Below are 14,617 nucleotides of genomic sequence, written 5' to 3' on the forward strand. Positions count from 1 at the left end.
GTGTGAGTCCACAAGGGTGCTGTGCAGTAATTTCACAGCCTGGACATTAATTTGGGTTAATTTGGGCCTGTTTGGCTGAGACATGCAGCTTGTCCTGATGTGATGTGCATGTGCACATATTTGTGATTTGCCAAGTATGTGTCACACAAATGCCACATTTTGCCTTCCCTTGACAGCCTTTGGGAGTAGTTTTTAAACTGCTGAGTCAAGCAGCTTGTTGAGAAAGACCCTCACAGAACACAAGAGGCAGATTGTCAGCCAGTTAGGAAGTTAGACCTCAGCCCTGAAAAAAATAATGTAAAAGGGCAGTGGGGGATTTTCTGTCTTTGGTTTTTGAAACTAAAATAGAATGGATGTACAAGCATCTGACTTTACAAATATCTGGCATGGCTGAAAAAAGGAAGAAGGGCAGATTATTGTGAGTGAAAGGGTTGGTAATAACCTCTTGCTAGCAGCCTTGTGTGGAATGACATGTTGACTAACCAACACTTGTCCAGGAAAGCCCCACTCACCCATGTGCTGAGTGTATGGAGCCCAGTTAAAAGTAAATACTGTGCTTAAGGAGAAGGTGGTATAGTACAATGCTCCTGAACATGACTTATGGAGGTGTATTAAACAAGAGATATGGCTTGTTTGTCTGTTCATGTGCTATCCTGGGTTTTTCCTCTTAGGTAAAATAAAAATTCAGCCCTTCAAGCTGTTGGATGTGGCTCTGCCTGGCCACATTTAGAGATCTGGCTAGATCAAATTAGGGTGGAAGTGTGAGAATGGAGATGTGTTAAAGAGCTGCGAGGTGTCAACCAGATTGACACAGAGCATTCTGTCCCACTCACCAGCTTTAGACAGTGATTGTCAAGAGCATGGAAAGCAGCTACTGACATGTAGTAACAGCCCATATAGACTCTTGCAGCAATGAGACAAAAAAATATCAGTGGAAAAATAAATGAGACACTGCAAATTCTGCTCTCTTTTTATGCATAGTGTCTTGAACTTACAGGTCTGGAGAAATTCTCCTGAGTGCAGAAAAGTTAGAGAGGTTACATGTTAAGACAAAGTATGGACCCCCCTTAGGATTTAGTTATTCATTCTTCCTATTGAGCTGGAAAATCATCTACTGTAATATCATTGGTCCTGGCCATAAGGTCAGTATTTCCCTAAATTCTGTGTGAGTAGAAATTAGTATTTCTGTGTCATTTTTAAAGCTGGTTCCATAATGAGGACTGTGTGGTACATTGGACTTCTAAAGTGGTGGGGGGCTCCATTAGGGCATACTAAACTTTGAGCTGCCCATGTTACAGGTGTGACTCCTGAGCAAAGGAAAAGTTGCAGAGGTTTTGAGTTTTTATAGACCTGACTCTTAATCCTCAGAACCAGTTACACTTAACAAAAGATGATTTAGGTATTTCCTTTGTTCTTGCAGGCATCTGGAAAGAGCTTAGGTAGTAGGATAGATCAACGAAAAGGAAGACCAGCATGGGGAAGTTCTCAGAGATGCATTCAGTGGGCTCTTTATAGCCTGCAATGATCAGAATGCTTTGGCCTTAGGTTGGTGCCCAAGACCAGTGTGGGTAAAATCCCTTTGAGGAAAAGCAGTGAGCCAAGAGATCCCCTTTTCATCCTGGCAGTTTAAGGTAGTACCCTGTTTGAGCCTGGCTGGATTAAATCAGCCTGGGAGACCTTTGAGCATCACCAGCTACTAAACAGTGTTTATCCTGTTTGAAACCATTGGATTGTTAAAATTGGCTGGTGTTCTTCCCAATATAGCCAGACATGTAAGCCTCTGATCACAGCCCCTTGCCTTCAAAGAGATCTGTGAAGAAGGTTCTGTAATAGGCCTGGCTGGATAATATTTGCAGTTCAAAATATGTGTTTAAACTGGTTGAATTTTGCAAAGTAACCTAAACCCCAAAACACAGATGGTAGAGTGACATTCAGACAGACAGAATTTCTTTCCAAACCTGAGGTTAACAGTTCTGCCACTTTTTTTACTGATTTTCCTCTAGTTAATCAACCATTTAACTATGCCAAGGGAAAAAAACCCAACAAAACAACAAAACAAAACCAAACAAATAGGAAGACTGTAGTGCCCGAGATTTTCTTCAATTGATGGATTTGTTTTGGCCACGTGAACTCAGTTTTTAGTGGAGGATGAATGATTATCCCTGGGTTCTCTGTAAATCAAACAAAATAAAAGGCAAACACCATTTTGCTGGTTCAGAGCTTGGGAAACCTGCAGATCTTGTGCTGTTGTTATTGTTTTGATCTGCTTTGCCCCAGTTCATAAACCCATCTGATGAAGATTGTAACACTCCTGATTGTAACTGTGCAAGTTGAAATCTTCTAAATTCAGTGACTTCTGAGGATACCTCAGCATTTAATAGTGCCAAATCCAAAACAATTGTAAGCATTGGAGCTGTGGGTTTGATGCCATTTTCACAGTGCTGTGTTCTGTGTTTCAATCCTCCTCCAGGACATCACCAGCTTGCTTCATACCATCTATGAGGTAGTTGATGCATCAGTAAACCATTCTCCCAGTTCCAGCAAAACTCTGAGAGTGAAACTTACTGTGGCACCAGACAGCAGCCAGAAGAAAAAGAGTATCTTGTTAAATCATGCTGGTAAGGATGTGCAATCAGCCATTGGAAAAATGCAAAAACTTCCAGAGTCCCTTGAAACTCCATCTCTATGCTTTGTTAATACAAATACAAATACAAATGTACTTAAAGACAAATAATTACGTGGGTCTTTTCAACCCCATGAACCTGCTTTGTGATCTTGATTGTAAAATTACCTGCCCTCCTTTCAGTGTCTTATTAGATGAGTGTTCCCCCTTCTGATGGATGGCTTCTTTTGGAAGCAGCAGTAACCCAAATGTAGTACAAATGTCTTGGTGCTCTGCAAGGCAGATCTAAGGCTTTCTTGCACCACTTTATCTCTGCTGACATTGCAGCACTTTGTTTGTGTGGGAGGAGGTGTAGGGGTATAAAATATTTCTTGCCAATGCATAGCTACCAGTGCTGCTGGGTAAAAATAAACAATTAAGCATAAGTAAACTTAAATAATCTGTGCATCAAAGCTGTACATTTTCTGTGCTGGCATAGTCTGCCATTGAAAAAATGTTTGTACCATGATGGCTCATCTAACTTATCTTCACTGTAATAATAATTGTATCAGCATAATTACTTCAGTAGGTAGAGTAATACTAAATTGAAATACTTAAAAGTATTTAAAATAATACTTCAGTAGAAAATATAGGCATCAGATCTAAAAGGAGAGCCTGGTCACCTCAATTTTAATAAAACAATCACTCCCTCAAGAGCAGACAGAGGCAAGTTCTCAGTGCTGGGGAGCCATGTGGTGCATTAGGACAGCACTGAGCCTGTCAGGTGAGTGTGGCAGCACCTGGGCTGCCCATGGAGTGCAGGGTAAACCCAGCCCTGGCTGAGAGCCTGCAGTCCAGGTTACCTCTGAGTAAAATCTGTGCTTTGGGTGAAAGCAGGACTGAGAAGGTGTCAGGAAATGGTGCATCACATCTGATCTAGTGACACAAACAGAGGTGTTGGCAGTGTGGAATGTTGGCTGTGCTGCTCAGCAAGGACAGCAATGTGACAATAATGTGCTTTCTGCTGGCAGATTTGCAGAGTGCCAGGCACAGAGCTGAAAACAAAGCTAATGAAGAAGCAAGAAGCTCTGAGAAGAAGCAGAGGGCTTCCCTCAGGTAAGGGGAATGAACCCTGGCTCCTGACAGGCACTCTGAGGAAACCTCAACCATTGATTCCTTGCTTGCTTGTTTTATTTTCAAACTTTTTTTATAATAGAAGAATTGCAGGAGTTTTCATTGTGGACTTAAGAGCAGATTCCATAGCTGGATACTTATATTAAAACAAACAAAAAAGGAAAAAAACCCTGGAATTTTCTTTTTCTATGAGCTCTTTGGAGGATCTGAATTGTCTTTTTCGATGCCATCTGCAAATAAGTGAGGTTAATAGCAGAGCTTTCTGGCTAAAAAAAAACCCTTTTCCACTCCTTAGCAGCCATCTCCTGCCTTTCTCTGTCCTCCTTCCAGCCCATCTTTTTCACTCATCAACCCAAATAGTGCCAAGCTTTGCATGGGCTAACTTGGTTACCAGCTCATAACCCAAGCAGAATGCTAACAGGTCATCTTAGTGTATATTTGATATATTTTAGGATTTTATTTTTCATAACAGAAACTGCTCATAAGGCAGAGGGAAGTGTGTGCTGAAATGTTACAGTGATGACATTGACTCATTAGTTTTGTTTGTTTCTTCAGCTGCAAATTTAAAAAAGAAAAGAAAAACAACAAACTTTTGGCTCTCCTTAGATTTAGGGATATTTGTCTGGATACATAGCAAATTTATCAGGAGAAGGAGCATTCAGTCTTATTGAAGCTGACAAGAGAACAGTACCTCCCTTTTTTGGATGGAGAAAAAATGCTAGTGAGTTATCCCAGTCAGCAAATCCCAGTACAATCAAATTTCAGATTAAAAGAAGAATAAAATTACTATTAATCTTGTGTCAGCAACTCTGCACAGAATCTTCTATGAACTGAAGAATACTCTATGGTTTTACTTGCTGGCCTAGATGTGGTGTGCAGATTCCCTCTGCCCATTAGCAAAGCTTTTTCCTGTGTGAATTCAATAGATTGGTTTTGTTTGATAATCTAGTGCAAAAATCCCTTTTCAGTTTGAAGTCCCCTTCTTATCCACCTTAAAGTCCTGGCTCTGCAAATGTTTTTATGAACAGCAGGCATTTCCAATTAAATCCACAGTCATGGAAGCATCAAAATGGGACAAAATGTTTGTCCTTCTCATTCCTTTGGTGAGAGGCTTCCTCACAGAAAAATCTGTGTCTTGAGCTGAGTAGGCTCAAGCACCAGACAATGGTCAGCAGCTGCCAGTTTTTTTACATCCCACTAAATGCCGAGAGGATGAAGAGTGTGCTGTTCACACTGTCTGTGTTTCAGGGATGTTTGTGTGCTCTGGCCAAGCTGACAACCCTCAGGAAAGCTGCTGAGGCTCAGGTCAGAACCTCACAATATTAATGCAGTTGCTTTCCCTTTGAAAGCAGCAATAAGAACTTGTGAGAAGTGCACACATTTCACACGTTCAGTCACTTAGGGAATTCTAGGCAAGATGTGATTAATATTCAAGATAAAATGGATAGAAAAGTTTTTATCCTGAAGGTTGGGATATAGATGGGTTGGATTTTTCATTTGGTGAAAGCTGCAGGCAGGAGTTTTCACCTGTAGGGCTAATGAGTATCAAGATAAGTAGCTAGATTCATGGCTAGATAGCCTGCTTCTCCCTGGCTGACTTAAACTCTGTGTTCTCAGTGAGTGAGGCTCTCAGGGGATATCCCTGCATTTTCTGCCCTGTGCTCTATTCCCCTTTCCTGCTCTGTTGTTGTGTGCTCCGTGCCATCAGGATGACACATCCACAAACACTCCAGCAGATGCCCTTTTTCATTAAAACCAGAACCATACCAAGCCCAGTAACAGCACTGTATTTTTACAGTCCTTGGTGCATGGTTGGTGCCTGCCCAAGTGCTCCCATGTGTTTGCAGGACAGCACAGAGGGCCTGGGTGCCAGACACTCCAGTTCTCAGAAGGACTTGGAGTTCCTTTGACAGTGGAGCACATCTCTCATCAGTGCATAATTGCTTTGCTGTGTATATTTGCATGAATATTGCTGAACGTCATCTTGCATGCAAGAAAGTTATTAGGATGTAGGGCTGTGGCACTACTGGCATCATTTTCTTTCCTCTGTCTTGATGAGAGATTTAATTTATTACAGTAACAAAATAAAAGGTTCCCTGTTAGCTTAATTTCCAAGAGCAGTGCTGTGTGCACTGTTGCTTAATTGTGTTGGATCAAAATCAATGATGTTTTTTCTGGGTTAGCTGTGAATTGTCTTCAGCACATGTGTTCAAGTCCCAGTGGTTTCTGTAGGTGATTCATGCCTGGCAACTGCAGTTAGGCGAGTTCTAGCCCCAGAGATCTTTTATGTTCATGTGCTAAAGTGTAACAACCCAACAAGTGTAAAGTTGTGTCTGATACAGGAAAGGTACTGAGTTGTTTAAGTATCCAAAATGTAAAGAATATCTGGACATTCCTTTTGTTTTTTTGATTATTTTTTGAGAGTAGCCCATGTCACTTTTCAAAGCTGACTAGAATCTTTAAACTTTACCTGCTTTCCAGGCAGACTCTCCTCCATTCAGGAGACTCTACCTCTATCAAAGGAGACCAAAAATTATTCCAGTTAGGTCAAGTCTTGTGACTTTGATAAAAGACACTGCAGACCTGTGTGAGAGAGACACGAGGGGCCTCAGTTCTGTAATGTCCCTGAACAGTGCAAACTAGACCAGGAAAGCCATTCATGCCAAAGCTCAGGGGGATCAGCAGCCTCTGGAAACTTGGAAATGTGTTAATAGACTAAAAGCAGAATACTGGGCATTATACAGTACAGAGCCCATATTTAGCAACTGGTATAGGATACAAGGCCAAATTCTGGTGTTAGGCTGACATCAGTGCTCTGGCACAGAGAAATAGCAAAGCCAATCTCATGGTCTTGTCTGGATGACAAGCAGCAATTTAATCAAGGCTTTTCTGCTTATACTGTTTGTTATATTGAAAATATTGTTCATGTTTGCAGACTTCCCATTTAAATTGCTGAATATAATTGTTTGGCATTATGGGTTACAATACTGTAAACTTCTGCCTGATTTTTTTCTGCCTCATAAATGAATGGTATTTCAGATATTCATTCTCAGGAAATAGTTCTGCTATAAATAAAATTGCAAAGCTGAGCAGGAAAAGAAGTTGAGATTCTAAAGCCAGCGTCTGATCTGACCTTATTAATTATATTTTGGAATGCAGCAGTTACCTCTGAGTGTCCTACCAACACCTTCTCTTCCCAGGCTCTCTCTGGTTACTACTCCTGTGCTGTTGCCTGTCTTTCTGAAGCAGGAGCACATGGACATTGTTCTGGATTCCCCCAGCACTTCCTCACAGGGGTGGGAATGGTCATGAATCAAAGAGCAGATTTTCTTTGGCGTGTCCTAATTAAAGAATCGCTTGAATGATTTGGCCCTAAGACAGAAAGTAATAAATGCTAGGAGTGGTTTTATTTGCTTTTGCACATGTGATGCAATTGGAAAGCCTCCTTTGCTTTGCAACACCAGGGTTGATTTATATGAGGGGAAGGAACAGTCAGTTTAGGTCTATCATCATAGCAAGTCTGGTCATCCACAATTTCAAGCGTTTGTTGTTTCTTTGTGAGCAGCTCCTGTCACTTCAAAGGGTCCATTAGTTGTTGGTTTTCAGATGGTGATAAGAACTTTAAAGAGGTTCTGCTGAATTGTAATTTTGCTTCCTGCTGACAGATACCACCAGAATGAGAACAATCCAGAGCAAAGTGGGTGCTATCGTCATTGTGTTGATGAGAACATTGAAAGGAGAAACCACTATTTGGATCTTGCAGGAATAGAAAACTACACATCAAAGTTTGGGCCAGGTAATTTATGTTGTAACCTCATAATCTTTTGTTTCTTCAGTTGCATGTTCCATGTCAGGGACAGTGAATTGTGAAGCTCTGTGATTTGTCTGTAGTGACTCAGGAATAGGACTATGAATACTGCAAGGTAATTACTGGTGAGGGTGGTATCACAACAGAGTGGGTAATGTGCTGCAAGGCTGCTTTGATGTACTTGTTTGTGTAGCTAAACTTGGAGCTGAGCCTAGGAGAACAATCTTTAAATCTAAATTATTAAGTTTAATCTACGGGTGAGGTAAGGATTGACTTTTGGATGTTGGAGCTTGTTCCCAAGATGAGACCAGCACATATTTTATACTCACTACTGACCCAAAAATAGGAGAATATGTGTTTGTACCTGGAATTTTGGCTCTAGTCTGCACATCAAAGAGATTTGGATTTCCTTCATTTCCCTGCCCTCTGCCAGGGTTTTACTATTCCCCTCACAGTTAATTTGACGACCAAGAGTTGGTAACATAAAGATTTTTATACGCATACACACACATAGTGTGTGTTCAGTCTTCTCTAGATAGGTATTCATATTTGTGTATTATTTACTGGCCAGAATTATTAAATGTAATTAAACTAGACAGCTATAATTGCATTCACTTCCTTAGGAAAAATTTGTTCTGCCGATAATGCTGTCCCTGCCAACTGCATGCTACTAATTAGAACTTTGAAATCCTAGATGACTAACTCAGCTTGTTATTTACTAGGATCTCCTCCAGCAGCTCAAAAACATGACCCACCAGGCAGAATTGTGAATCAAACTAGATCCCGTTCTCATGAGCCTGAGACCTTCCATGCTCACCATAGGAAATCTCAAGTGGTGGATCCAAACCACATCAATCTGGCTGAAAGTTCCTATGCCAAGATTGCAGAAATCCAGCAGAGGCTCCGGAACCAGGACTCCAACAAGCACTTTGTGAGGTCTCCCAAAGCCCAGGGCAAAAATGTGGCCCCTGTGCACCCTGGAAGGGCAGTTAGAAATAAACCTTTTCAAGGGGTGCCCTTGCCCATGGCTTCCCCAAGTGCACGGGTGGGCCAGAACCTCCCGTACCTTCCCTTGCAATCCCAACAGATCCACAAGAAGCATAAGCAGAGGGCAAAGGAGAATCACCAAATGTGCAAAACCTTCCAGTCTCCAGGGACAGTTGTGGAAAAGGAGCACGTGAGAGACCTGCCCACAGTCATTTTATATGAAGGCCAAGTGGGACAGATGATACAAAGACATGAGCACCACCACCATCACGAGCACCACCACCACTACCACCACTTCTACCAGACATAGAAGAGATCCCACCAACGTCCTCCAAGAATCATCCCAAATGAAGGAAATGCGTTCTTCTGATCCCAGAACTAAGGCATTACTATGATTAATGTTATCATTACTCCATTAATATTCAGCTAGCATATATTTTAGAGGTTATATGGAACTCTTGAAACTCACCCTATTTATATGTTGTGGAACCGCATAGCTTACTCAAACACCTTGTGGATTTTTTTTTTTTTTTATTTTTAAGTGGCTTGTAAAACAGCAAACAGCCATAGCTTTTGGAGCTGTGATTTAATACAGGTCGTCAACGCACTTCTGTACAAGTACTACTTCCAGTGTACTCAGAAAGATACTTCAAACACTCCTGCAGACACCCAGCTTTCCACTCTGCTGTACGCCGGCTGATCGCACACAAGCCTTTCATCAGGGGAGCAATGTTCGAAGGGTTGGACTCCAGAGATACTCAGATAATGGAAAATACAAACAGCTGCTACCTCTAGTATTATTCAGATTTTATTTTCTTTTTATTGATTGTAATGTGCTACAGGGGGGAATTTTAATATGCTGTGTTTGTGTAGCCTGTTTGTGTTCGCATCCTTTCCAATCATCTTAATTGCAAGGAAATATTAGCTAAACTTGTCAACAGGGCTACATTTGTATGACTTACACTTTATTTTCTTGGAGATTCTTCATTGACACAAGTACAGTCTGTTATATACTGGGTAATATTTAAATATACTTCTTTTATTTTTGGTTTTTCTCTTGCTTATTCTCCACTCTGTTTGGGGTACTGTTTGAAAAAGAGAAGGATGTGAAATGGGGCTTTCCAAAGCAGCACTAGACTTTAGTGCTGGGGCCATAAGTATCATTCATGGGGCTTTGAGAAGGAGAGGGGTTGGTTGGGGGGGTTTGTTTTGTTTAAATCCACAGTTCTTTGTTTTGAGAAAGAATTGAGGAAAATATACTTTCTCACTTTAAATGTTGGCAAATATATATGAAATATAAATATAAATATATATATATAAATATGCACACTCTCAGGTACATTTTGTTGTGTTTTAGAAATCTGTGGTTTGAATATTAACATTATATTTGTTTTTTCCACAACAGTGACTTTTTAGAAACATATGCCATGGCATTTTCTTGGTGCCTCCAGTCTGAATTTCCCAAGCACCTATCAATTTGTGCTTCTCCCATTTTAGAGATCTGTATCAAAGTATCATTCACAATCTTCCTGGATTCTTCTACTTTTTCCATATCAAAGGGCTTCCATTCCATGAAGGAGAATCAGACCGCACTCACAAGACCTTAATGGTTGCTGAGAAATTTGAAGGTCAAAAGAAAATTGGAAAAGTGAAAAAAAAAGAAAAAAAAAAGGGTCAGTGCATTGACGTTTTGCTTTCTGTGGAGCCCAGATTTAAAATAGAGTCAGTTGGGTTTTGTACAGATCACCATTTTGCAGGTAGAAAGTGACTGGAAAACACCCACATTTCTTTTGGAACATTAAAGTAGAGAACTCCTACATAAAGACATAATTGTTCTATAAATGTATTTGCTTTTGGTTTTAATTATTTTTAATGTTGTGGTATTTTGTCAATAGTATATATTGTAAAATGTAACTATCTGACATTGTTATAAACCCTTTATGATTGGGGTATTTTTTGTTTTCTGGCTAGAGTTTTGATCAGTCCAAAATGGGGTCTTACCTTACTGCTGACCAGGTTTAGGGGGATGTTGTCCTTTCTGAGAACACAGAGACATCACCTTGTAAAGAGCAGTGGGAAGCTTTGCCTTCTCATGGAATTGGAATGGAATCACTGCTTCATGCTAATTAGGTCCGTCTCTTGTCTCCCTGGATCAGCAGATGTTTAGACTTATTGTCCCCTTGAAAAAATCTGGTTTATTTTATTTTACTTTTTTTAGCTGTCAACAGCGTGTTCTGTAAAATCTAACAAAATGTTTTTAAAATGTGTTTGATCTGTGTGACAACTATACTGTTCTGTTTATTTTAAAATTCCTAAAGTCCAAAAATATTTATATGCAGAATTTTCTGTGTTGAGAATATGAAAAGGCCACGAATTTGGTTAGTTACCACTGAGTTGTTCTAGTCTAAGCCTTTTTTGCTGCTTGTGTATCATTCTTTTTCAATGTATATATAATTATGGACTGCAAAAAGAAAAAAAAAAGGCATTTCTATGTCTAGTAGAAGGAATAAGCTTATTTATATTATAGTGTTAAAAAAGTCTGATGTATTCAAGTGACTTACATTATACCGCATGCAAACACACAGTGTACATTCCATCTAAGAAGGGATGCCATGCTATTTGTTTTGAAGAAGTAATTAAAGCTGTTCTCTTTTCAGCAGAGCAGATGCCACAAAGCCTGAGAGGTGGGAATTGTTCTTAGTCAATTTTTTAAATGCTGATTGTTACTGAAACCCAGAAAACATTGTGGCAAACTCGAGTGCTTTCAGAGTTGTGGGGTTTCTATGAAAGGGCAGCAAAGGGGTAAAACTGCTCCTTCACCCAAAGGTATTTTTCTGGAAAAGAAAACCACCATTACCAAAATCCCATCTGAGTGAGAGGTGTGCAGTGCTGGCTGTGCCAGGTGGACCCTGACGTGGAACATGAGTGACCATTCCTTACTGCCTGGCATTGGTTTGGTTTGGTTTGGTTTATTATATTTGGACATTCAAGAGACAAATTCTGCCTTGCTCAGAGTCTGTGAAACACAAATGCATTTTAATAACATGGCATCCCCTTATGAAAACCTTACACCAGCCATGTATGAATATACAGTATCTAAATACTGTGTTGCAGTTGTGTTATGTGCATTATAAGTGTGAATAACATGTAGCACAGTTTCTTTTCACAAAACCTTAAATTTCTGTACCTTTTAAATATGTTTGCTTTTCAGTATTTTGTATAGTAAATATAGATGGTTTTGACTAAATGCTTTATTTATTTAACAGCAAAAACTGTGCCAAGAGAACCCCCTGTTAATTAAAGTTTTACTAGTTCAGAAAGTATATTTCTTTCTTCTTGTTGTGGATTTCAGGGGCCTGTTGCAATTGCTGTCAGTGCTTGCAGATCCCACTGATGAAAGAGCTTGCATTAACATTTTTGGGAGCAGGATCAGGAAATTACGTATGGGCTGGGTATGCTTTGGTCTAATATTTAAAATATCAAGTTTCAAAGTTAAATTTCTTGTCCCCTGCTGTTGGACCTGTGTTGAGTAACTGATATTTCATCTTGCTATTAATTCTGAAAACTTTTCCTTAAAAAAAAAAAAAAATATTGGTTTAAGTTGTTCAAAACCATAGCTGAATCAAAATTTAAAAGAGTTTAGTTTCTGGTTGAGCAAAACATTTACTTCTAAAGAAAAACATACCAGAGTTGAGTGTATTGTTAATACTGAAGAGTAAAATGGAGTGGCATTAAGTAATTTCAGATGAAAACTCCAGACTTTTCACTTCCTTCTTCTGTTTTTACATAAGGTAGTTCAGCAAAATGAAGTCAATTCTGAAGTTTACACTATTTGCTAAAAAAATTCAATTGAAAAATTTTGCTCATCTCTACCAGCTGCAGTTCTGGGGAGGGCAGTGTTTTGAAAAGAAGGGTTGCTAAGATCTTCTCACAACTTCATGACCACAATACAAATTAACCTAAGCTAAGGCTGTGAAGTAAAATCCCTGTGAAATCTCTGGCAAGGCTGCCAGGTTCCACTGGCTGCAGGGTGCCTATAATTTCATTCCAGGAAGCTGGGTTTGCAATCTACATAATGTTCAGCCAGTAACTCCAGTATTTATTTTTTCTGCATCTTACTGCTGATGGGTTTGCTAATAGAAAATGGAAGTTTTGCTGTAAGAGATCGAGCTGGTAAATTAATTAAGATTAGCAGCAAATACTCTTTACACTGATGTCATTGGAGGCCCTCAAGGCACTTCCAAAAGTCTTTGAAACAGCCTCACATCATTTAGTCATTGTTAGCAATGGAGACCCAGTTCTGCCCTTGGATGCTGAGGTACAGATTCTCCTGGCATATTGGCAGACCAGCCCCAAATCTATCACAAAATCACAAAATACATGACCCCTGCTGTGGTCTTTCTGCTCTAGTCATTGTGAGCACAGAGCAGCAATGTCTAGCTGGAGAAGTGCTTCAAAGCTGTGTGTGTGTGTGTGTGTGTGTAGGTATATATACATATATATATATATATGTGTGTGTGAGAGTGTGTTCTCTGGCAGAACTTAGTGAATGGGACAAGATGGATTCTGACAGAGGTGATTTTTTCTGAAGGGATGAGCACTGTGTGTGCTCAGCAGTCCACAAGTTGCCCCATAAACACAGAGCTCTGATGAATGCATACTGTTCTCCATATGTCATCGTGTACCTCAATTACTGAATGACAGATTTCATTTGTATTCCAATTAACAGGAAAGTTGGGCCCCTTTGGGCCTAGATTATACTTGAGAAAAATTCATCTTGCTAGAAAATTTGCAAAAACATTCACCATAATTTTTGCCTGGAGTACAGGCAAGAATGTTCATGTTTGGAAACATGTCAGCTAATCAAGTCTCACCTTTAATTACCTTGATGCAATTCATCAAGATCTGAAAATACATTTTCAAACATGACTTATTCATGGCTTTGCTGGGAACCAAGTCTTATTCAGCATCCTATTAATTTTCAGATTTCTTTGGTTTTGTGGGTTTTTTTGGGGTTTTTTTTGTTTGGTTTTTTTTTTAATATACCAGCAGAAACATGTTTGAAAATCCATAAACTAAAAATTGAACTTCATGTGTTTTCTAAATAGCTTCTGGAAGAAGATATCTTTCCTAAAGCACTTCACAGCAAAACCAGCCTCTATTTATGACATAATAATGTAATTTTTTTTGCATATTTGAACAGATGTTGATTTCATTTGGAAGGGTCTGGTTTAGGATTTATATTTTTGTTGTTCTGTGCACGTTTAAAATGTGCTTAAAATGGTCTAAAAGGAACAGATAGAGAAAAATTATATTGAAATTATTCAATATACATTGAAATGCATCTTATTTGAAGCTTGGATTGTAGTTATTAAATAATGAGGTTTTCAATGATGCTTTAATTTACATTTATATTTCTATATATTCCTAGATAATTCAATCCTAAATGAGCTGAAATGAGAGGAGTCACATGGATAAGGTCTTCTAATTTTTTTTGTTTAAACTAGCAAGATTTAAGGACTATTCAGGCAGATGACTGTGAGGGTTGGAGCTGTGAAGAAAGACTGGCAAGGGAAGGATGGAAGGATTTGAGAAGTGTAGGGATAGCACAGACCTGTCCAACAGAGGGGCTGGGGGAGACACACCAGAGGCAGGAAAATCCTGTGTGGAGAAGTTTTTATTCATATTACTTTCGTGAATCTCTTCTGGTACAGTTTTTGCTCATAAAACAGCAACAGTAGTTTGTAGAATGCTTTTCACTGGGAAAACTTGAAAGACTTTCTTTAAGAGTGAATCTCCAGCACGCAGGGGGAGGCACAAGGCAGGAAAGTTGCAGATAATCACAGGGGTGTGGCAGAATAAGGAAGGATCCCTGTTTTCCTGAGTCCCTGTCCAAGCTGAGGGATGTTTTTTGGAAACAGAGGTGTTTCTACAGATGTTTTGAATATTCCTTAGAACACATTTTGAATAGTGACATTAGTTCTCTTTGATTACAAACACACAAAATTGGTCAAATGTTACCCAAAGTTTCCGTATCCGTCCTGATTTTTCTAGCATTGAGCACTCACTGTGCCTGTGAAATCTGC

The 14,617-nt window shown here is 39.5% G+C and overlaps 1 protein-coding gene across 3 annotated transcripts in view; it reads left to right on the forward strand.

Annotated features, from left to right (window-relative positions):
• Positions 1 to 12,599, forward strand: part of NKD1 (NKD inhibitor of WNT signaling pathway 1) — a 107,690-nt gene extending 95,091 nt beyond the window's left edge. For all 3 annotated transcript variants that reach the window (XM_009090617.4, XM_050978830.1, XM_050978829.1), the window contains 4 exons: positions 2,471 to 2,618; positions 3,634 to 3,718; positions 7,402 to 7,532; positions 8,267 to 12,599. In XM_009090617.4, the coding sequence (XP_009088865.1) occupies positions 2,471 to 2,618; positions 3,634 to 3,718; positions 7,402 to 7,532; positions 8,267 to 8,841 (939 nt within the window). In that variant the 3' untranslated portion in view covers positions 8,842 to 12,599. The remainder of the gene's footprint in view (positions 1 to 2,470; positions 2,619 to 3,633; positions 3,719 to 7,401; positions 7,533 to 8,266) is intronic.
• Positions 12,600 to 14,617: the final 2,018 nt, after the last annotated feature.

The sequence above is a fragment of the Serinus canaria genome, chromosome 11 (assembly GCF_022539315.1).
Source record: "Serinus canaria isolate serCan28SL12 chromosome 11, serCan2020, whole genome shotgun sequence".
Lineage (NCBI taxonomy): Eukaryota > Metazoa > Chordata > Aves > Passeriformes > Fringillidae > Serinus > Serinus canaria.